The sequence below is a fragment of the Saccopteryx bilineata genome, chromosome 3, assembly GCF_036850765.1.
Source record: "Saccopteryx bilineata isolate mSacBil1 chromosome 3, mSacBil1_pri_phased_curated, whole genome shotgun sequence".
NCBI lineage: Eukaryota > Metazoa > Chordata > Mammalia > Chiroptera > Emballonuridae > Saccopteryx > Saccopteryx bilineata.
In genome coordinates, this window is record NC_089492.1 from 222,381,077 (window position 1) to 222,405,815 (window position 24,739).

The following is a 24,739-nucleotide window of genomic DNA, read 5'->3' on the forward strand; positions in this document are numbered from 1 at the left end:
TACAGGTTTGTAGCCTAGGAGCTGTAGGGGAACAGAAGTTCTCACCCCAAAATATGTCTATTTGGCATAAGGATTATTTTAGGCTGGGTTTTTTTAACAAACAGCAGACAGGGGAGAAGTTCTAAAAACCAAGTAGAAGTTACTCCTGTAGAAGACATTTACATTTATAAAGGAAATTTCCATTTGTAAGGGTATTTTTCAAGCTGTACAACAAGAGGGAATGTTGTACAGAGAAACAAGAGTATCTCTAGAAACTCTTATCAATTCAGAAGACTTATATTCACACAACAATCTTATGTTTGTGCTTTTCCTGGTAACCGCCCATAACTCCCACCCCCAACATCTTCTTTTGTCTTCAGCTGAAGATGGTACTTAAGGTGACTTCAGCCACTGTGATGAGTTACCCATTTTTCCTGGGGCTCTGTATACAGGAGGCATACATGTTATTAAACTTTGTTTCTCCTATGAATCTGTTTTATTACAGAGATCTCTAAGCCAACAACTCAAAGGGTAGAGGAAAAATTATCTTTCTTCCCCTAAAGAGAAATAGGCTATGACATACAGCTTAGGTGTGTAGTAAGCTACATCATCTAGGTTTGTACAAGTGCACTCTGATGTGTGCACAACAACAAAATCACCTAGTGACACACTTCTCAAAATTTATCCCTGTTGTTAAGTGGGGGCCCATTCTCTAGGGCCCAGTTCTCAGCATTCATATACTCCTTTCACACAGTCCCGCAGACAATGTCCTACAGACTTCAAACTCTGAAGATCCAAAATTGTACTGTAATTTCCATCTCTTCCCTGTCTTGAAACCCAAATCTTTTTCCCAGTATTCCTCATTTCAAAGAATAACACCACACTCAATGTCTCATACAAGCCACCAATCTATGGGTCATCATTTCCAATTTCTTTTCCTTTACCTATACATCCAATGGGTCACCTTCTTAATATTCAATGGCATGCAGGTGAATGTTTAACAATCAGCTCCCCTGGCTAAAGAGCCTGAACATATAATATTCACCTATTTCTGTGATGTAAACACCCCATGATAGCCAATTTCAAGCAACCACCTTGAGTCACTGAAAGTGGAGTTGGAAAATGATGCACACAAATGGCTCCAGCACACCACTGTCTACTCCTCTGAACCATTTCTTACCTCCATGCCTTAATTCAGGATCATCTTTCTTCTCAACTAACACAAATGAACATTTATGGATTTCCTAACCTCTATTTCATAACCCACTCCTCTGTCTGACACAGTCTCCAAGTATCTTTATTTTTAAAGAATTTATTTACTGATTTTAGAGAGAGGAGAGAGAGAGAAAGGTGGTGGGTGAGGAGCAGGAAGCATCAACTCACAGTTGCTTCTCCCATGTGCCTTAACCAGGCAAGCCCAGGGTTTCAAATTGGTGACCTCAGAGTTTCAGATTGACACTTTACCCACTATGCCAGCACAGGTCAGGCTAAATATTTTTCTAAAATCCAAGTCTCATTATGTTACTTTTGTACCTAAATCCCTTCATTAGTTTTCCATTGTCTGCTCTTTATCTTCATAATAGGACTCTTGATAATTTGGTCCCTACTGACTTGTGCTTCATTTCTTGCCACACCACCCCCATACCCTGTATTCCAATCACACTGACATACATCATCATATTCCTAGATAATAATGCTGTTCCATACCTTTACACATTTACTTATTCTGTATGCCACAACTTTCCTTTATTTGTTCATTGAGAAAACCTCTTTTGAGATCAGCTCAAGTCCCTTCTCCAGGAAGTATTTCCTAAATTCCTAAGGTAGACTTGATACCTCTCACTTCTATACCTACAGGACATTTTCGTGCCTCTAACAGTCCTCAGTGAATTTACTTCTTTTCATATCCATCTCTTCCCACTAGACATGAACTTCCTGAAGGTAAGAATTGGATCTTACTCATGGATATACCAAGCAAGTAGCATGCTAATGGAATACAGTAGGTTCTCAATAAACAGTGACTATTATCCCAACAACTAGCACCCTAATACCAACATACATTAATTAAATATCTGTTGAATAAAAGCATATCACTATGTTCCTGCCATCTGTCCAAGGCCAAAAAACTGCTAAGATACCCAACCTGTACCTTCCAGATTGTTAGGGAGCCCACAGTCAAAGAAACTGCATTGTATTTTTTTCTTTTTTTTTTTCTTTTTCTGCTCACTGGCCTCTGTATTACTTTTCTAGGACTGCTATAAGAAATCAACCCCTGGCTTAAACAACAGAAAGTTACATTCTTATAGTGCTGGAGGCTAGAAGTCCAAGATTAAGCTGTCACCAGGGTTGCTTTCTTCTGATGCCTCTCTCGTTGGCTTGCAGATGACTGTCTTCATGTTCATGTGGCTTTCTCCTTCTATGTCTCCAGGTCCAAATTTCCTCTTATTAGAAGCACATCAGTCATATTGGATCAGGGCCCACCTTAATAACCTCATTTTAACTCAATTACATTTTTAAAGACCCTATCTCTAAACACAGTCACATCCTGAGGTACTGGAAATTAGGACTTCAACATATGAATTTTAGGGGGACACAATTCAGTACATAACAGCTTCTTGTGAGCCCCTCAAAATATAGGAGCTATATTTTAGTCTTTTTTCTTGGCACATATTATGACTAGCTGAGTACCTGAAACACAGCAGACTCTCAAATTTTTTGTGGGATACATAAATGAAGGATTTTGCCAGAAGTATAGTCCATATCTGTGGAGCATGGCCCCTTCCAAATCCAATAGCCAGCACAAAGGAGAATATGGCTTTACTTTTACCCTGAAAGAAAGCTGTGATGTTATCATGGTCTCTAGGGATCCCATTGTCAAACAACAATGTGTTGGGTATTTTTATACCCAACACATACCAGAATAATCCTTAAGACCAGTCACTCAAAGCCAACTGACAATTCCTCATTCATCCAGGTTCATTCTGATACACCCAGACTAAGTGTATCGTGCATGGTCAGTGTCAGATTCAAAGTTAAGAGAAAATTATGCATCCATACATAGATGGGACATAAAAATGAGACTCAGAGATATGGACAAGAATGTGATGGTAACGGGGGGAGGGGAAGGGGGAGGAGGGAGGGGAGGGGCACAAAGAAAACCAGATAGAAGGTGACAGAAGACAATTTGACTTTGGGTGAGGGGTATGCAACATAATCAAATTCAAAATAATCTGGAGATGTTTTCTCTGAACATATGTACCTTGATTGATTTATCAATGTCACCCCATTAAAATTAATAAAAAATAAACACTGCTCTGCCTAAAGAACAAGTAACAGCTTAAGAGAAATGGTAATATAGGCATTTGCCTTTTTCTACCCAAAAGGAAACTTCCCTTTCATTGTTCTGTGATTTTGGTGGGCCTATCAGTCAGGTATCTTGCTTTCCCCACTCTCAAGATACATGTGAACATGGCTGGTTAGCTCAGTTGTGTAAGAGTGGCATCCCAGTACAACAAGGTTGTAGATTCGATCCCCAATCCGGGCACACATGGGAAGCAACCAAGGAGTGTGTGACTGAGTGGAGCAACAAATAAATGATTCCCCCCCCCACTTCCTCTCTCTGTCTCTCTAAATATCAATAAAAAATTAAACCCTACCCAGAAACCCAGTTGGTTGGAGTGTGGATCCAGAGTGTGAAGGTTTCCAGTTCAATTCCCTGTTCAGGATAAATTCAGGAGCAGATCAATGTTCCTGTCTCTTTCTCCCTGCTGCTCTTTCAAACAAACAAAAAAAAAATGATTGGCATGTGACCTAATAAGATCCCCCTTCTATCTCAGGGATTTGAATCCTGAGTGGAGTAACATGAAGACAGACAAAATTTGGAAGGAGTCAATCAAGCCAGTACCAAGAAGGTTCCTGGTTCACACATCCCTGAAACAACCTCAGTTCCTGAGCTTCCCAAGACTTGAGCAAAAGTCTCTGTTTCTGAGATCTTCCTGTTAGATTTTCAAAACAAATGCCTTTCTTTAAATTAAAGAATACATGTTCTGTAGCTTTCAAACCATCTTGACACATAAATGACTTTTAGAGGTAGAATGTGGTTGGTGGTACTCATACATATGGAAATGTAGCAGGTAGTCAGGATGTGCCCAATCATGGCTGAGAAGCTGTGCGCTCATTATCCATGTCATGTCATGACAAAGCAGCCACTACACTGCTCCCTCCTGTACTTGGGGAAACCCACAGTCCACATGCCTCTACAGGTTAAATCTTTAGGTTAAATGGTAGGAAAATACTGGAGTGCATGGCCATTTCTGACAGCTTTTGGTAAAATCTCAAAAATGACTTAGTGTCAGCCAGGATGGCCAATATGAATCAGAGAAGAGAAAATTCTACCTCACCTAGACTGGCCCTTTCTCCAGACAGAAAAACCCAAGCGAACAGAGTCAGATAACCATAAAAAATAATAATAAATAAATAATTTTTAAAACTATGAAATTTGATTCAAAGCATCAAGGATAATGCTAGAAAAACACAAGAAGGAAGAAAACAAAGCAAAGGAAAATGATTGGGACAGAGAGAACTGGGGGAAGCCTGGTCCCCCAGGGACTCCTGAGGGACACACCTCCCTGCAAAGAGCTGAATGCTGGGATAAATCCAGATGTTGTGAATACACTAGTGCTGCCTTTATCTCAGAGGCAAAGAGGTCAGCTACAAAATGAAATCCTGAAGAGTGGGCAGGGCAGCAAGGCCTACTTCAGGGGAAAAGTCCCCAGGCTGGGAGCCCGGGGAAGGGACCATCCCACAGACAGGAAAAGGCATGTAGACCGGGAGGCTTGATTTGTTTAAGTGAAGCTGCCAGGGAAACCTTGGAAAATGAAAACCTGAAATTGCTCCAGCATCACCCTAGGTATTCTAACCCACAGCACCAACCAGAATTTGGGATGCTGAAATAATAAACCTCATTAGGAAAATGTACCCCGTGTTGTCCTCAAATTGGTTCATAGAATTCTTATGAGGCAACAGAGAAAAATAGGAAAAATTAACTCTGAAAAACAAGATTATTTGGTGGAGGTAAATGCAGAAAGAAAACTATATCCATTGGGCTGTGCAATCAGAATGACTTTGATTTACAAAGAGTCAAAATCAAACAAGAATATTTCTCTCAAGCTGCCTACATGCTATCAATTTATAGGCTGTGAACCTGGGAAGTTGGTTTCCAAGCGAGGCCTCTTAAACAGGAGCTGCTGGATGAAAACCCAAGTCCTGGCCCACCTGCCTCTGTGCAAAGTGAGCTCAGATGCTGCAGGCACCATATAGCATCACAGTATCCATAGCAGTGGTTTCCAGAATGGTCCCTCCAGGGGCAGCGCTGGCATAAAGCATCCCTATACCTTCTCGGAACTCTGTCTCCCACAGGTAACATAATCTACACTGTGCTTCTAGTCAGTGGCACAGCGCACTTGGAAGCAGGAAAAAATTCACTTCCACTGACTAGAATCTGCCACTGACTAGCTAAAGGAAGGAGAAATGTTAACTCCCCAGACCCACTGTATTCTCCCATCATTGTCATTCACTACCCTGAGAAAACAGCCATCAGAGACAACAAACACGAGGCCATCATCTGGCTTATTAAAGTAGTGCTGGGTAGGGAGGGAAGCTGGCATGTGTTTCTGTAGGTGAGATGGCCCTGGGGGTTTGGACAAGAGTTGGAGCACAGCTGCCATGGCTAAAACCAAGCAAGTACAGACGGCACACCAAAGTCATTTCATACCATCCCACAGCGCCAACTCAAAATGCCAACGGAGGAAGAGTTTGAAGGAAGACTCTAAAATAGACTAGATAACTGTTTTAAATACCAATTCTGGATGTAACTAAAGTTCTTGCCATTGAGATCCATAAATGACAGTCATAGTTGAGAGAGATTAATAAAAAAAAAAATCTTACTGCTCAGGAAGATGAACACAATACAATGTGCTGGTCTTAGTTTGGAAAAGCTACATCGAAGTCAAAGACTTCAGAACTCCAAATACTTTTTCTAGAAAACGTCCTTCTAGGCATTCTTCCCCTTCACTGGGTGTTTCCTTAGAGGTGGTGCTGCCCGTTAGTTCCCACGTCCTCACTGACAGACCAGAAGCAAGTGGACCCCACTGCAGCACTCACTCCCCTAGAAAGCTAAGTCAGTTAGACTAGACACACAGGAGATGTATCTCTTTGTAGAGTATATGACTGCCTAGCCATTATGCAGTACACCTGACATGACAAAATAATGTTAGATGTAAACTGTAATTGAAAAAAAATGTTAAGGCCCGGGCCAGTTAGCTCTGTCGGTAAAGAGCATTATCCCTAAACAAGGTTGCGGGTTCAATCTCCGTTCAGGGCACACACATGAGCAGCCTGTGTTCCTATCTCTCTCTCCCCGCCTAGCTCTCAAAAAAATATCTTTAAATAAGAATTTTTTTAAAAAATTCAGCACAGGAAGAGCCCTGAAAAATATAACTATGATATAAATAGTGGAAATAATTTTTTTTAAAAAAAAGGAAATTCAGGGAACGGGAACATTTCACACACACATATAAAACCAACTTACCAAATGCCTTCTTAGGTTCTATTAATCCCATGGTAAAGGTTTCCTCCTTTTTTAATTGCTTTAACTTCTGAGCAACAGCAAAATGACGCCACCCAACAATGTTTTCTCCATTTATGGATTCAATATGATCTCCCACACAGATTGTTTTAACTGAGTCAATTAGACTGCCTTCTTTAATTCTCTGAAAGAAAATTAAAGATAATATAAAATCAAACAATGAAACATCTCTTTGCATGACCTTAAGGCATTATATACAATATATTAACATATGTATTAACAATGCAGTTTAATGCTCTGTTAAACATGGAAGACTAACCAACAAAAGACAGACATCTAACCTTCAATTATTCTTCTTGTTCCTATCATTCAGAATTCAGCTCCATCACAGTCACCACCTCCTCTGGGAAGCTTTTTCTGACATCTCCCCTAGCTCACTACCCCGAGATTAGGGAAGGTACCACTCTCAGGCTTCTACAGTGCTTTTTGCTTTTTGTATATTTACTATATCATTTCATTGTAACATCCTTAATGAGAATCTCATGTCACAGATCAGGACAAATGAGGTTTAGGAAGGTCAAATAATTTGCCAGCTTCAACACCACCACAGTGCAATTGTTCATTTACCTCAGGCTCCATTGCTGAACTGTAGTATCTGTGGGGATGGAGATGGTCTTATTCAACACTGTATGCCCTGTACCTAACACTAACACAATGCCAGCAGAAGCAAGTCCCTCCATCAATGATAATTGAATCATTTCAACATAAAACCCATTATGGAGCCTGAACTTTTTCTACTGGCTTTATGTGTGTATGTGTGTGTGTGTGTGTGTGTCTGTGTGTGTGTGTGTCTGTGTAATATATATATTATATATATAATATGATTGATTTTTTACAGAAAGAGAGAAACATCAATTTGTTGTTCCACTTATTCTTGTACTCACTGGTTGATTCTAGCTGTACAGTATTTTTTCTAAACCTTAGTTACAAATGCAGTAAGTCAAGACTTGGTGAAACCTTAGCTAAGAAAATTGATATCTGCCCTTGCAGGGTAGCTCAGTTGAGACCATCGCCTCCATACGCCAGGGTTCTGGGTTTGATCTCCAGGCAGGCACATTCAAGAATGCATAAATAAGTGAAATAACAAATCGGTATATATATCTCTCTCCCTCCCTCTCCTCCTCTAAAATCAATCAACACTTTTTTTAAATCTATAATTGATACCTAATAAAAGATGAGTATGGTTACTCTTTGGAGAGCCAATAAAAATGATTTTATACTATCATTTTTCATTGGTATAATTTAAGTAAGGAGAACTCAGGACCCAGTGGCAATTTTCTGATTGAGTTTTTAAAAATCTCTCTTACTTGTATACACTACATCTGTATTGCAGTCTCAAAATGAGGCCTAAGGCCCCCTGAGCTAGCACTAAGAATTTCTGATGGGATTTTAGGAAAGAAACTCCAGAAAACCGCACAAGTAATACCCCGCACAGGATACACCAGTTCCTCCACAGGGGTAGGGAATGGGGCCAAATGGAGGTCACAGTGCCTCGCAGGTGTCACAAAGCCCTCATGGGAATGACAGGATCAAAGCAGGTGTATTCCCCACTCTTGCCAGGGGAAGAACAGCACCTGAGTCAGCAGGCTGATGAATCACTGTGTCCCAGAGTTAACAGTTAAGAGAAAAACTGATCTCATGTGCCCCAACACCTTCATAATATTGCCAAAAGAAAATAAAAGTGGTAAAAGACTAACCTGGGAAGGAAGGGCATTTTTACTTCTTAAATTTTATTACTAATATTCCAAAACTCGCCATGGGATTTTTTTTTTACATTAAAATTTTAAAAACACTGCTATGTTCATTGTAATAGTAATTATTTTTTTTATTTATTTTTTTATTTTTTTTATTAAATTTTCTTTTTTTAAAAAAATTTTTTTTTTATTCATTATAGAGAGGAGAGAGAAGGGGAGAGAGAGAGACAGAGAGGGAGAGAGAGAGGAGAGAGAGAAGGGGGGAGGAGCTGGAAGCATCAACTCCCATATGTGCCTTGACCAGGCAAGCCCAGGGTTTCAAACCAGCGACCTCAGCATTTCCAGGTCAACGCTTCATCTACTGCGCCACCACAGGTCAGGTTGTAATAGTAATTATTATCGTGCTTTATGCCAATGACACAAACATGCCAACTCAAAAAACAAAAGGTTAGCATTACAAATAGTAAATTATAAGCAAAGAAATAAAAAATTTTATGATTTAACTGGCACTGTTTTTTATAAGTCCCCACTAACCTTACAAGCTACAGAAACAAAGCTAACCGTGATACTCTCTGCTCATAGAAACATAAGCAAGATTAAACAGAACACTAGAATCTAAATTTAGAAACAAAGAAAAAAATCTCTACTATTCTGTCACCTAACCATTATGACACCATCAGAGACTGTGAAAACCTACAATTTTGACTTCTTAATTTTTTAAACTTTTTGAAAGAGGGCAGAGAGGGAGAGAGAGAGAAGCATTGACTGACTGTTCCACATACTTGTTCCATTTAGTTATTTACTCGTTGTTTGCTTCTCACATGTGCCCTGCCTGAGAATCGAACCTGCGACTGTGGCGTCCCAAGATGACACTTTATCCACTGAGCCACCCAGCTAGGGCCTCTTCTTAATTTGTACTCTAAGTTGGTTCTTGATACATTCTGTACCTGTTTTTCATCAATCAATTATACCATACAAATTTCAGTTTCACATATTTTTTATTTAAGACATTTTTATAATATTACTAAAAATAAGCACTATATAAAGCTAATTAAATGAAAGACTTTAAAGACATGCATGATCTTACCAGTAAATTAAAGGATAAAGGACAGAGTAACAGAAATCTAGGGCCACCTGGGCCTGTGAGGAGCCCCAGAAGTCACCAGAAGAGTGTGCCCAGACAGAGGGAGGAAAGGCAGTTCCCAGAAGGCAGCAGGCAGCAGGTGAGAATCCAGGTGGGCAAGAGGAACGTGAAAGCCTCTGTAATCCTCAGGGCAGCACATAAGGATCTGGGATGAAGAGACAGGAAAGTCAGCATAAGAAACTTGGAGAAGAGCACCATAAGGTGAACCAGATAGAGAAGCAAAGTGGGAGACACTGAGTATATATCTTTTAGATTACCTGAGCCTTAGCTTCCTAAGTTGATAGAGAATGAGGTGGCAATTGAGACAAATTTCTGAAATCTAATATACTTTGCTAACCACACCGTAATTAGATTAATAATATTGCTAAAATTGCTACATGGGCACAAGGACTAAGATGGAAAAACAAAACAGGTTATTAATTCTATATTTACAATCACCAAGTCAGTCACTATCCTTCTCTATAACACAGAACTTTCACCTGACTTTCAAGGTTGATGCTGAAAAAAGCAAAGAAGGCATTATATATTTTTTGGAAAATGGAGATTTACAGCATTATTAAACTTGAGATTCCCAACCACTTCAGACAATTACTACAGTATAGTCCATTATTTCATCACCTATGTTTACAGAACTCCTCACAGAGAGCAAAACTCTGGGGTGGCATCCTGCCCTCCCCAACGTCCTAGGCATCAGATTCAAAGCTTTTGTGCTGCAGGCTCCAACACCAAGGTCAGCAACTTTGAGATCTGTGCTGCTGACCCTCCAAACACTGTCCTCAAACCATGTTCATAAAAACAAACATTCATATAACAGTTGTAAATAATGATTTCATTTAGTCCTCACAACAAGCCAATGAGAGGAATATTTAATATTCCATTAGTGAACAAAGAAACCAAAGCACAATGAAGCATGGCTCAACCAAAATGACACAGCTAAGTCTGACCTGTGGTGGCGCAGTGGATAAAGCATCAACCTGGAACATTGAGGTCACCAGTTCGAAACCCTGGACTTGCCTGGTCAAGGCACATATGGGAGTTGTTGCTTCCTGCCCCTCCCCCCTTCCCTCTCTTTCTCTCTCGCTCCCTTCTCTTTAAAAATGAATAAATAAAATCTAAAAAATAAATAAAGAAAACAAAATGATACAGCTAATAAACAGAATTGGGTTTCAAATGGAGGTGATATCAATATAAAATTTCATGTTCTTTCCACAAAACACTCGGAGTCAGACAGATCTAACTAACCCAAGATAAAATAGCTAGTTTAACAAAAAAAGAAAAAGAAAAGAAAGAAAGGAAAGGTAGATGTGGTGACCCCAAGAGTGGAGTTTATGATTACAGCTGTCCAAAATGACCTATCGCTTTGGTGATCATTTTGTAATATATCAGTGTATCAAATCAATATAATATGCTCTACACCTTAAACATACACAATGTTATACATCAATTATATCTCAGTAAAGCTGGGGGAGAGAATGACCTATCACCTTTGAACTCTAAAATGTTTTTTGGCAACCTTTACCTTTCCACATTACTTTCTTTCTAAGTGTTAATTTTTTTTATTAATTTTAATGAGGTGACATTGATAAATCAGGGTACATATGTTTAGAGAAAACATCTCCAGGTTATTTTGACATGTAATTATGTTGCATACCCCTCATCCAAAGTCAAACTGTCTTCCATCACCTTCTATATGGTTTTCTTTGTGCCCCTCCCCTCTCCCAACCTCCTCCCTCTCCTTCCTCCACTTCTCCCTCTCCCCCACACCCCAGCTGTAACCCCCACACTCTTGTCCATGTCTCTGAGTCTCATTTTTATGTCCCATCTATGTATGAAATCATATAGTTCTTAGCTTTTTCTGATTTACTTATTTCACTCAGTATAATGTTAACAAGGTCTATTAATGTTGTTGTAACTAATTCGATGTCATCATTTCTTATGGCTGAGTAGTATTCCATAGTATATATGTACCAAAGCTTTTTAATCCACTCGTCCTCTGATGGACACTTGGGCTGTTTCCAGATCTTCACTATTGTGAACAATGCTGCCATAAACATGGGGGTGCATTTCTAATATTGGAACAGTTCTATGCTGTTCTTAGGGTACATTCCTAAAAGTGGAATAGCTGGGTCAAAAGGCAGTATGATTTTTAAATTTCTGAGGAATCTCCACACTGTTTTCCATAGTGGCTGCACCAGTCTGCATTCCCACCAGCAGTGCAGGAGGGTTCCCTTTTCTCCACATCCTCACCAACACTTATTCTGTGTTGTTGTTTTGTTGATGAGTGCCATTCTGACTGGTGTGAGGTGATATCTCATTGTGGTTTCAATTTGCATTTCTCTAATGATTATTGACGCTGAGCATTTTTTCATATGCCTATTGGCCATCTGTATGTCTTCTTTGGAGAAGTGTCTATTCATTTCTTTTGCCCATTTTTATTTTTTGTATTTTTTCTAAAGTTGTAAACGGGGAGGCAGTCAGACAGACTCCCACATGCGCCTGACCAAGATCAACCCGGCATGCCCACCGGGGGGGATGCTCTGCCCATCGGGGGCCTTGCTCTGTTGCAACCAGAACTATTCCTAGCGCCTGAGGCAGAGGCCATGGAGCCATATTCAGCGTCCGGGTCAACTTTGCTCCAATGGAGCCTTGGCTGCGGGAGGGGAACAGAGAGACAGAAAGGAAGGAGAGGGGGAGGGGTGGAGAAGCAGATGGGCGCTTCTCCTGTGTGCCCTGGCCAGGAATTGAACCCGGGACTCCTGCACGCCAGGCAACGCTCTACCACTGAGCCAACCAGCCAGTGACTCTTTTGCCCATTTTTTGATTGGATTGTTTGTCTTCCTGGTGTTGAGTTTTACAAGTTATTTATAAATTTTGGTTATTAACCACTTATCAGACGTATTGTCAAATATGTTCTCCCATTGTGTAGTTTGTCTTTTTATTCTGTTCTTATTGTCTTTAGTTGTGCAAAAGTTTTTGTTTGCTGTAGTCCCATTTGTTTATCTTGTCTTTTATTTCACTTGCCCGTGGAGATAAATCAGCAAATATATCTCTGCGAGAGATGTCGGAGAGCTTACTGCCTGTTTTCTTCTAAGACATTTATGGTTTCACGGCTTACATTTAAGTCTTTTATCCATTTTGAGTTGATTTTTGTGAATGGTGTAAGTTGGTGGTCTAGTTTCATTTTTTTGCAGGTAGATGTCCAATTTTCCAAACACCACTTATTAAAGAGGCTGTCTTTACTTCACTGTATGCTCTTACCTCCTTTCTCAAATATCAGTTGTCCATAAAGCTGTGGGTTTATTTCGGGGTTCTCTATTCTGTTCCATTGATCTATATGCCTGTTCATATGCCAGTACCAGGCTATTCTGAGTACAATGACCTTGTAGTATAACTTGATATCAGGAAGTGTGATACCTCCCACTTTATTCTTCCTTTTCAAGATTGCTGAGGCTATTCATGTTCTTTTTGGTTCCATATAAATTTTTGGAATATGTGTTCTATATCTTTGAAGTATGTCATTGGTATTTTAATTGGTATTGGGTTGAATTTATAAATTGCTTTGGGTAATATAGACATTTTAATGATGTTTATTCTTCCTAACCATGAGCACGGCATATGCTTCCACTTGTTTGTATCTTCCTTGATTTCTTTTTTCAATGTTTTATAATTTTCCGAGTACAAGTCTTTATAATCTCCTTGGTTAAATTTACTCCTAGGTACTTTATTTTACTGGTTGCAATAGTGAAGGGGATTGTTTCCTTAATTTCTCTTTCAGACAGTTCATTGTTGGTGCATAGAAAATGCCTCAGATTTCTATGTATTAATTTTATACCCTGCCACTTTGCTGAATTCATTTATCAGGTCTAGTAGTTTTTTGACTGAGACTTTAGGGTTTTCTATATACAATATCATATCATTGGCAAATAATGATAGTTTTACTTCTTCTTTTCCAATTTGTATGCCTTTTATTTTTTTTCTTGTCTGATTGCTGTGGCTAGGACTTCCAGAACTATGTTGAAGAAGAGCGGTGAAAGGAGGCACCCTTGCCTTGTTCCTGATCTTAAGGGGATTGCTTTTAATTTTTGCCCATTGACTATGATGTTGGCTGTGGGTTTGTCATAAATGGCCTTTATTATGTTGAGATATGTTCCCTGTATTCCCACTTTGCTGAGAGTTTTGATCATGAATGGGCGCTAAATGTTACCAAATGCTCTTTCTGCATCTATTGAAATTATCATGTGGTTCTTCTCCTTCCTTTTGTTTATGTGATGAATCTCATTGATTGATTTGCAAATATTGTACCAGCCTTGCCTCCCAAGGATAAATGCCACTTGATCATGGTGTATGATTTTTTTTTCATATATTGCTGGAACTGGTTTGCTAATATTTTGTTGAGGATTTTAGCATCTATATTCATCAGAGATATTGGCCTATAATTTTTTCTTTGTGTTGTCTTTGACTGGTTTTAAAATCAGAATTATGCTCGCCTCATAAAAGGAGCTTGGAAATCTTCATTCTTCTTGAATTATCTGAAATAACTTAACAAGGATAGGAGTTAGTTCTTTGAATATATGGTAGAACTCACTTGTGAAGCCATCAGGCCCAGGACTTTTCTTTGTTGGGAGTTTTTTGATAACTGTTTTGATCTCATTTGTTGTAATCGGTCTGTTTAGGTTTTCTGATTCTTCCAGATTGATTTTTGGAAGACTGTATGTTTCAAGGAATTTATCCATTTCATCTAGGTTGTCTAGTTTTTTGGCATACAGTTTTTCATAGTATTTTCTTACAATATTTTGTTGTGTCAGTTGTTATTTCTCCACTCTCATTTCTAATTTTATTTATTTGAGTCCTCTCTCTCTTTTTCTTGGTGAGTCTAGTTAAAGGTTCATCAATCATGTTTACCTTTTCAAAGAACCAGCTCCTAGTTTCATTGATCCTCTGTATTGTTTCTTTAGCCTCTATGTCATTTATTTCCACTCTGATCTTTATTATTTCCTTCCTTCTACTACCTCTGGGTTTTACTTCCTGTTCTTTTTCTACTTCTTTTAGATGCAGGGTTAAGTTATTTGAGCTTTTTCTAGTTTCTTAAAGTATGCCTGTAGTGCTATGAACTTCCTTCTCAGTACTGCTTTTGCTGTGTCCCATAAATTTTGAGTTGTTGTATACTCATTATCATTTGTTTCTAGGAATTTTTTTATTTCTTCTTTGATCTAAATATTAATCCAGTCGTTATTTAACAATCTGCTATTTAGTTTCCATGTGTTTGAGAATTTTTGAGTTTTTCTGTTGTGGTTGATTTCTAGTTTCATGCCATTGTGATCAGAGAAAATGCTTGATATGATTTCAGTCTTCTTAAATTTGTTGAGACCACTTTTGTGCCCTAATATGTGGTCTATCCTAGAGAATGTACCATGAACACTTGAAAAGAATGTATATTCTGCTGCTTTAAGGTGAAAAATTCTGAAGATATCTACAAAATCCAGTTGATCTAGTGTGTCCTGTAAGTCTGCTGTTTCTTAGTTAATTTTTTTTCTTGAGGATCTATCTAGTGATGTTAATGTTCATGGGGTATTGAAATCCCCTGCTATTATAGTATTGCTGTTGATCTCGCCCTTTATATCCATCAAAGTCTGCTTTATATATTTAGGTGCTCCTATATTAGGTGTGTAGATATTTGTAATGGTTATATCTTCCTGTTGGATTGCTCCCCTTACATTATGTAGTGGCCTTCTTTATCCTTACTATAGCCTTTGTTTTAAAGTCCATTTTGTCTGATATAAGTATTGCTATCCCAACTTTTTTTTCATTTCCATTTGCATGAAATATTTTTTCCATCGTTTTACCTTCAGTCTATGTACATCTTTTGTTTTAAGGTGTGTCTCTTGTAGACAACATATGTAAAGGTCCTGTTTTCTTATCCATGCAGCTACCCTATGTCTTTTGATTGGATCATTTAATATATTTACATTAAAGGTTATTATTGATATGTAGTTGTTTATTGCCACTTTATTCTTTAAAGCTGTATTCCTCTTTTGCTATATTCTTTTCCCACTTTGATCTGTTTACAGTAGGCCCTTAACATTTCCTATAGCATTGGTTTGAATTCCTTGTTGTTGTTTTGTCTGGGAAGCTTTTTATTTCTCCTTCAATTTTAAATGATAGCCTTGCTGGATAAAGTAGTCTTGGTTGTAGGCTCTTGTTCTGCATTACTTTTAATATTTCTTGCCATTCCCTTATGGCCTCAAGTGTTTCTGTTGAGAAGTCAGGTGTCATCTTTATGGGGGCTCCTTTGTAGGTGATAGCCTTTTTTTCCTCTAGCAGCTTTTAATATTTTCTCTTTATCACTTAGCTTTGGTATTTTAATTCTGATGTGTCTTGGTGTAGGTCTTTTTGGGTTTCTCTTTAATGCAGTTCTCTGTGCTTCTTGAACTTGTGAAATTCTTGCTAGCATGAATTTAGGGAGGTTTTCAGCTATGACTTCATTGAATAAAGTTTCTATCCCTTGTTCTTTCTCTTCTTCTTTAGGAACCCCTCTGATGCAAATGTTATTTTTCTTCATGTTATCACAGAGCTCTCTTAGAGTTACCTCAGACATTTTGAGTCTCTCTCTTTTTTTTTTTGCTCTGCTTCTGTGCCTTCATTTATCATGTTTTCTAACTTACTGATTCAATCCTCAGCTTCATCCATCCTGATTTTAATTCCTTCTATTGTGGTCTTCCTTTATGATATTGTACTTGTAACCTATGACTGATTCTTTTTTAATATTTTAATTTTTTTTTATACTTGCTATCCTTTTATTTAGGTGACCATCCATTGTTGTTCTAAGATTTCTAAGCATCCTAACAATCATTATTCTAAACTCTGTATCTGGAAGTTTGGTTATTTCCATATTACTCAGTTCACTTCCTGGAGGTTTCTCTTGTAGTTTCATTTGGATTGCACTTCTCTGTCTTCTCATTATGTCTCTGTGTTTGGGTGTGTTGTTTGTAGAGCTAGTTGTGTCTAAGTGTGGTGTTGTCTGCCTCCAATTTTCAGTTGTGTTATTTCTAGGTATTCTTGGGTTGACATCAGCTGTTATTTGTAATCCACTGTAGGATTTGGCTTTTCTAGTAGAGCTGCTTTGAAGTCTTGATTTGTTTGTTTTCTTCTCAGTTTTCTTAACATGTTGGTAGTCTTGTTTACTGATCTCAGCAGGGGGCTTATTTGAAACTATCCAGGAATGCGGTGGGTGTAACCTGAGACTCTGAAGGCCTGATCCACCTATTACTCTCTCCCAGAGGCGGGGTGTTTTCTCAACTTCAGTAGGGGGAGGTGTATCTCAGATCTCCATGGAGACCTGAGTTACTCCCCCTCCTCCCCACTTCTTATTTTCAGCTGTGTCTTGTTGCGCTGATTGGAGCTGGAGATATGTCTGGAAATGGGTCACCTGGAACCACTTTCCTTTCCACATTACTTTTGCTTACGTCTACTAATGCTGTTCTTCATCTAATCATGGCTTCCTGATCTCAAACATTTGTCTATTTTTTCAAATCACCACTTCTGTTCTGTCTCTACATGCCTCCTCTCACAGACCCTAGCTTCCATCCTACAATCTTCTATCCTCTTGAACTTGAGTATTTCCCACCTTACTGTTTATTAGTTCTGAAAATTTAAATAATTAAATGTTAGAAATATGTAAGTACCATATTTCTCAGAATAAACATCATGCTAAAGTGTGATTAACTTTGTTTTATTAAAGTAAAAGTACCCCATATCATAAAGATTTCTAAAAGAGAGTAATCTGAGAATGATAGTTTTTTTTTGTTTGTTTGGGTTTTTTTGTTTGTTTGTTTGTTTTGTATTTTTCTGAAGCTGGAAATGGGGAGAGACAGTCAGACAGACTCCCGCATGCGCCCAACCGGGATCCACCCGGCACGCCCACCAGGGGGCGACGCTCTGCCCACCAGGGGGCGATACTCTGCCCCTCCGGGGCGTCACTCTGTCGTGACCAGAGCCATTCTAGCGCCTGGGGCAGAGGCCAAGGAGCCATCCCCAGCGCCCAGGCCATCTTTGCTCCAATGGAGTCTCGCTGTGGGAGGGGAAGAGAGAGACAGAGAGGAAGGAGAGGGGGAGGGGTGGAGAAGCAGATGGGCGCTTCTCCTGTGTGCCCTGGCCAGGAATCAAACCTGGGACTTCTGCATGCCAGGCCGACGCTCTACCACTGAGCCAACCGGCCAGGGCTGAGAATGATAGTTTTGAGGTTATTTATAAATCACTTAATTCAAAATAAATTTAGCTTTTTTAAGTCAATATAGACTCATTTCTTAATCACATGTTATAAGCCCTTATTTCTCTTTTGAACCAAAGTAGAAGTTTTCTCTTACACTAGAGATCAGCAAACAATGGCTCATACAGTTACTTATTTCTACACAGCTCATGAGTAATAAGTGACTTTTACCTTTTTAAATGATTGTTCAGGGGCAGAATAATTGTGACATGTGAAAATTATACTACATTCAAATTGCAATACCCACAAATAAAGTTTTACTTAACTGAGACTAAATTAATTCTCATCATTCAAGTATTGAATAATAACTGTGTCTGTGCTGCAATGGCTGAGATGATTAGTTGCAACAGAGATTGTATATGTTGGGGACTGAAAGCCGACAGGGTCTTTGTGTTTTAGATATTTGGGGGACAGGTGTGGGGGACTGGCAGTAAACTGACAATCTGCCCAATCCCCCACCTCACTTGCTTGGTTAAGTTGCTAAAGGCTAAATTTTTCTCCACACATCCATGTTAGCTGTGATGCTGGATTGTTTGTAATTGTCCTATCCTCTATGTCCCTTGGAGAGACTGGAGGTCGTTTTTTTTTATTCTTTGTTTTCTAAAGTTAAGATGTTATGTATGATGGGGGTTTTCTGCACTTGGGAGAATTCTTGGGTTGCCTTGGAAATGTGATCAGAGATATCATTGATTCGCTAATGACTCTCTCTGCTCTATAAATAAAGCTGGGTTGGGAGTGGAGAGCTCTCTCTGTTCTTGCCACCAGCTTACAGAGGCCTCCCAATCCCATTTTATTTCTCTTCAAGTTTATTTTCTTCATTCCGCATCATTCTCCCTCAGGATCTGGAATTACTAGTCACGCTGGTTCACGGCAGTATGACCTAAAATTACAACAAAGCCTAAAATATTTACTATCTGGCCCTTTATAGAAAATGTTTGCCAGTGTCAGTCTTAAATGTTATAGGAATTTATAGATTTTGTTATTTAATATACTCAATTTTCTGATTGACACATACTTTTCTTGAGAAATGTTGAGACTTGAATACTAAAATCGTAAGTGTTTAAGTCTATTATCCTTTCAACTGAAGAGATTCATCTGTGAAGACCATCCAGTACTACTAACTACATTTCTCTGCATTAATCTCATTTCCTAATTATGTGATTTGTTATTGCTGCTATTGTTTAAGTATTAGCTATCAATTATAATTATTGTAAAACATTTCATATGTGTCATCATTTTTTACCCAAATAGTAGTTGCAAATGTTCCCACTTGAAAGAAGGCACAGAGAGGTTTAATGACTGTCCAAGGTCACACAGCAAGTTAATAAGTGTTTGAACACAGAATGGAAGCAGGCCTGTCTGACTCTAAAGCAAGCTCCCACGCATTCCGCTGCACTGCCTGCCTAATTGTGGAATCCTCCCTCCTTGCCGTGCCCTCGCATGAGGCCCTACCACACTGCCTACTCTCACTTCAACCTACACCTACTTTCAGCCACTGCAGAAGCAGAATAAGTACTCAGTTCAGCACACATTCACTAAAACCAGAACTATGCAAGGAAAGCTGCATGTCATGCTTGTGCAGGGACCATGCCAAACTCTTGAAAAGTCTCATTTTTTCCTGCTTATCTTAGAAAAAAGAAATTGGAATGGTAAGCCAGAAATTAAGGAAATGATTGCTTCCAAGGAGTTGGGGAAACAAGTAATGAAATAGAAGAGATAGAGGAAAGAGTAACACATCTCTGAATTTATCTTTTTACATAGTTTTGACTTGAATTATGTTAATAATTTATACATGCAAAACAAAATAAGTCAACAAGAATGACAGGAATATCAAACTCAGTTCAGAGAAGCAATTGGATTCAACAGTATTTCCTTTCTTTTTTCTTTTTTTTCAAGTGAGAGGAGGGGAGAAAGAGAGAAAGACTCCCACAAGCACCCCAACCAGGAACCCCCTGGCAATCCCCATCTGGGGCTGATACTCACATCTACCAAGCTATTTTAAAGATTTTATTTATTGATTTTTAGAAAGAAGAGAGAGAAAGGTTTAGGGAGACACAGAAAGCATCAACTCATAGTAGTTGTTTCTCATATGTGCCTTGACTAAGCAAGCCTGGAATTTTGAACTGGTGACCTCAACATTCCAGGTCAATGCATTTTCAACTGCATCAACACAGGTAAGGCTCAAGCGAGCTATTTTTGCAAGTAAGGCTGAAATGTACTTGGACCAACTGAGCCATCCTTGGCACCCAGGTCCACGCTCAAACCAATCAAGCCACTGACTATGAGAAGAGAAGAAGGAGCAGGAAAGAAGCAGTTGGTTGCTCTCCTGTGCGCCCTGACCAGAGGATCGAACACAGGACGTCCATACCTGGGCCAATTGCTCTATCCATTGAGCCACCAGCCAGAGCCTGTATTTCAAACCTGACCAGGCAGTGGTACAGTGGATAGAGTGTCGACTTGGGAAGCTAAGCACCCAAGTTCAAAACCCTGAGGTCACTGGCTTGAGTGCAAGCTCATCCAACTTTAGAATGGAGTCGCCAGCTTGAGCATTAGGTCATAAACACAACCCCATAGTTGCTGGCTTGAGCCCAAAGATCAATGGCTTGAAGCCTAAGGTCGCTGGCTTGGGCCCAAGGTCCTGGCTTGAGCAAGGGATCACTGGTTCAGCTGGGCCCTCCCCACCCCCGGTCAAGACACATATGAGAAAGCAATCAATGAACAACTAAGGTGTCACAACTATGAGTTGATGCTTCTCATCTCTCTACCTTCCTGTCTGTCTGTTTCTCTCTCTTTCTCTCTCATTAAAAAAAAAAAAACCAATATTTCAAATGAATCACAATTATGGGAGTGGGGGGAGCAAGAGAAATCTATTCCAAGCAATTTTTTAATAGAATACTTTAATTATATGCGTGTATTTAGTTTAAAGACAAAATGCATACAAATCTTGAACGCTTCTTAATAGGTTTATTTTTCATAGGACAGATATAGCAGTTCTAAAACTATTTTGTGGAGTTGGGGAGAGGGACAGTAATGAGGAACAAATATACTGTACAGCAATGGAAAATGGTTTGACTTTCAGTGATGGGTACACAACACGATCAACAGTTCAAATGCTATAGAAATGTTGACCTGAAACCTATGTACTCTATGGATCAATGTCATCTCATTAATTTAATTTGCAAATAAATAAAAGATATATTTAAAAAACTATTTTTTTGTTATTATAGGAATAAGCAAATGAGTAAGTAGTTCAATGATTTGGGAAAGTAAACTATGGGGAAGCCAAGAAATACCCTGTAGGGCAGGGTTATAACTGAAAGCATAATAATAAATTCACAATTTCTGAGATGCATGTTTTTTAACCCTGTCATTGAAAAGACCAAGAAACAAAGTATCTATTAGTAATGAATGAATTCAACTAGCATCCAGCTCTTGATTTGGAAATATCAGTCCTCATTATAAAATCAAGAGCTCCTGGAAGAAAGGGTTGATTCCAGAACTGGGGAAAAGAAGATGTAAGTTGAGATGAGACTAGAACATCCCGTTGTGCCAAAAAGGAAGGAACTGCTCAGTGAGATGATAGGAGCCTGTCAAAAGCACAAAGGGCCCCCTGCAGGCACTCTCAGAAAACTTCAACATCAAAATAAACAATGGGGCCCTGGCCGGTTGGCTCAGTGGTAGAGCGTCGGCCTGGTGTGCAGGAGTCCCGGGTTTGATTCCCGGCCAGGGCACACAAGAAAAGCGCCCATCTGCTTCTCCACTCCTCCCCCTCTCCTTCCTCTCTGTCTCTCTCTTCCCCTCCCTCAGCCAAGGCTCCATTGGAGCAAAAGATGGCCCGGGCGCTGAGAATGGCTGCATGGCCTCTGCCTCAAGCGCTAGAATGGCCCTGGTTGCAACAGAACAATACCCCAGATGGGCAGAGCATCGCCCCCTGGTGGGCATGCCAGGTGGATCCCAGTCGGGCGCATGCGGGAGTCTGTCTGACTGCCTCCTCATTTCCAACTTCAGAAAAATACAAAAAAATAAAAATAAATAAACAATGGTAATGAACCATAACCAATTTAATAAAATAAGAAATCATGTGTCCATGCTGAAAATAGATAAGCAAATGTATAAATAAGTGGAGTACTTTTTTTGATAAACTGTTTTTTTAAAGAAATTTATAAAGAACGATAGAATTAGAAAAATTGTCATTTAGCCCTGGCCAATTGGCTCAGTGGTAGAACATCGGCCTGGCGTGTGGAAATCCCAGGTTCGATTCCCGGCCAGGGAACACAGGAGAAGCATCCATATGCTTCTCCACCCTTCTCCCTCTCCTTTCTCTCTGTATCTCTCTTCCCTTCCTGCAGCCAAGGCTCCACTGGAGCAAAGTTGGACCGTATGCTGAGGATGGCTACATGGCCTCTACCTCAGGTGCTAGAATGGCTCCGGTTGCAATGGAGCAATGCCCCAGATGGGCAAAGCATCGCCCCCTGGTGGGTATGCCGGGTGTATCTCAGTCAGGCGCATGCGGGAGTCTGTCTCTCTGCCTCCCAGCTTCTCACTTCAGGAAAAAAAAAACTGTTATTTTGCAACCATTATGGTAAAGGCTGATTCAGGCAAGACTTTCCAATAGATGCAAAATGTGTGGGGTACAAGTAAGAGAATTGGATATTTTCATAATCTCAAAGTATCTCTGCACATATTGCTGTAAAGGAAAATACAACTCTGCAGTGAATAAGGCTGGCAGACACTACCTTAGACAGTGACCAAAATTAACACCATAAACAAGACAAACTATCATAATGCACATTCCCTTTTTTTTTTACATGTGAGAAGGGGAGATAGACAGACTCCCGCATGCGTCCCAACCAGGATCCACCTGCCAACCTGTCTGCAGCCAATGCTCTGCCATCTGGGGCCATGCTCACAACAGAGTTATTTTTAGTGCCTGAGGCAGAGGCTCCATGAAGCCATCCATCATCAGGGTCTGAGCAAACACGCTCAAATCAATCAAGCCATGGCTGCAGGAGGGGAAGAGAGAGCGAGCGAGAAGGGAGAGCGGGAGGGGAAGAAAAGCAGATGGTGACTTCTCCTTTGTGCTCCAAATGAGAATCAAACCCAGGACTTCCACATGCCCAGCTGATGCTCTACCACTGAGCAAACCAGCCAGGACCATAACACACCTTCTGATGGAGTGCACTGAGGACACAATGTCCTTATCTGATTTTCCTGCCCAAAATGCATATCCTGTTTCAACATGAGGAAAAATCAGAAACGCGCAAATTGAGGGATATTCTATTAAGGCTGAGAGATCTTTTTAGAATGGAGATGACTAAAATGACACGACAACTGAATGAAAACATGATCCCATATTGGACCTACACCAGGAGGAAATGCTATAGTGGAAATTATTAGGACAACTGATAAAATTGTAATATGAACACATTAGTTTAAAAGCATGGTATCACTGACAGATTTTTTCTTTCTTTTTTTTTTAGAATTTATTTATTCATTTTAGAGGGAGGGGAGAGAGAGAGTAGGGGGAGCAGGAGCAGGAAGCATCAACTCCCATGTGTACATTGACCAGGCAAGCCCAGGGTTTCAAACCCACAACCTCAGCATTCCAGGCCGATGCTTTATCCACTGCATCACCACAGGTCAGGCACTGACAGATTTTCTTAATTTCAGAGTTGTATTATAGTTATATATAAGAGAACATCTTTGTTCTAAGTAACATTCTGAAATATGAAGGCATAAAGACATGATACATACAATCTACTTTTTTTAAATGGTTCAGGGGAAATTTTATATATATGCCTATATGGATATATACATAAATACATGCATGTGAGAGAGAAGAAGAAAGTACATGTAGTATTGGTAGAAACTGGAGATCTGAGTAAAGGGCTTTATGGAAGTTCTTTATGTAATTATTACATTCTTTCAATACATTTGAAATTTCTCCAATTTTTGTTTTTTGATAGAGACAGAGAGAGTCAGAGAGAGGGGCAGATAGGAACAGACAGACAGGAAGGGAGAGAGATGAGAAGAATCAATTCTTCATTGAGGCATCTTAGTTGTTCGTAGATTGCTTGTTCATTGATTGCTTTCTCATATGTGCCTTGACAGGGGGCTACAGAAGAGCAAGTGACCCTTGCTCAAGCCAGCAACCTTGGGCTCAAGCCAGTGACCTTGGGCTTCAAGCTAACAACCTTTGGGCTCAAGCCAGTGACCATGGGGTCATGTCTATGATCCCACGCTCAAGGCAGATGAGCCCATGCTCAAGCCAGCGACCTCAGGGTTTCAAACCTGGGTCCTCCACTTCTCAGTCCAACGCTCTATCCACTGCGACACTGCCTGGTCAGGCATCCCCCCTCAATTTTTTAAAAATCCTGCTAACCATGTACACAGTATAATACTCATTTCTCTTCTAAGTTGAACTATGTGTAGGCAATCTGGTTTAAGCACCTCTTCTCTTTGCACCCTGTTCTCTGTATCTGCAGGGACAGTGACTAGTGCTCTGAGGCGCATGTCTGAGCAGGCATAAAAAAATAGCTCAAGCTCTGAACATCAGAGACTAAGATCTAAAAATTCCAGGCATGTTTGCAAAACTTCCAAGCCCTTCCCTGCTGACATTAGAAAGGCATTGCTGCATGTGCCTCATGTCCTGAACTTCCCCCAGATAATCCCACATGACTTTCCAGCTCACAGATTTTCCATTTGGTCACCCACTCAATGTTTAAGCACAGTCATATCTTCTGCAGAGCTAAAAATAGCCATTCCATCAAATGGGAAGTTAAATAAGGTACTATTTACAGTTAAGAAGATAACTTCCCTAAAACAATTTTTTAGTGATGACAATGTATCAGCCAGTCAAGGATCCGGACAACAAGAAAGCAATAAGAACACACTCTGCTGCATGAAGTTTCTCTCTTATTCTTAGCTCAGTAGCAGGACAGCCAGCTCGAGAGTCAGAACTCTTGGATTCAAATCCTGCATTTGTCCAGCTGCAACACTTTGAGCAAGCT

At 39.8% G+C, this 24,739-nt stretch overlaps 1 protein-coding gene across 1 annotated transcript in view; it reads right to left on the minus strand.

Annotated features, from left to right (window-relative positions):
• The window catches only part of GIPC2 (GIPC PDZ domain containing family member 2), an 84,719-nt gene that overhangs the window by 39,922 nt on the left and 20,058 nt on the right, over positions 1-24,739 (minus strand). Inside the window, exon 3 of the mRNA XM_066268828.1 lies at positions 6,569-6,749. Coding sequence (XP_066124925.1) covers positions 6,569-6,749 — 181 coding nt within the window. The remainder of the gene's footprint in view (positions 1-6,568; positions 6,750-24,739) is intronic.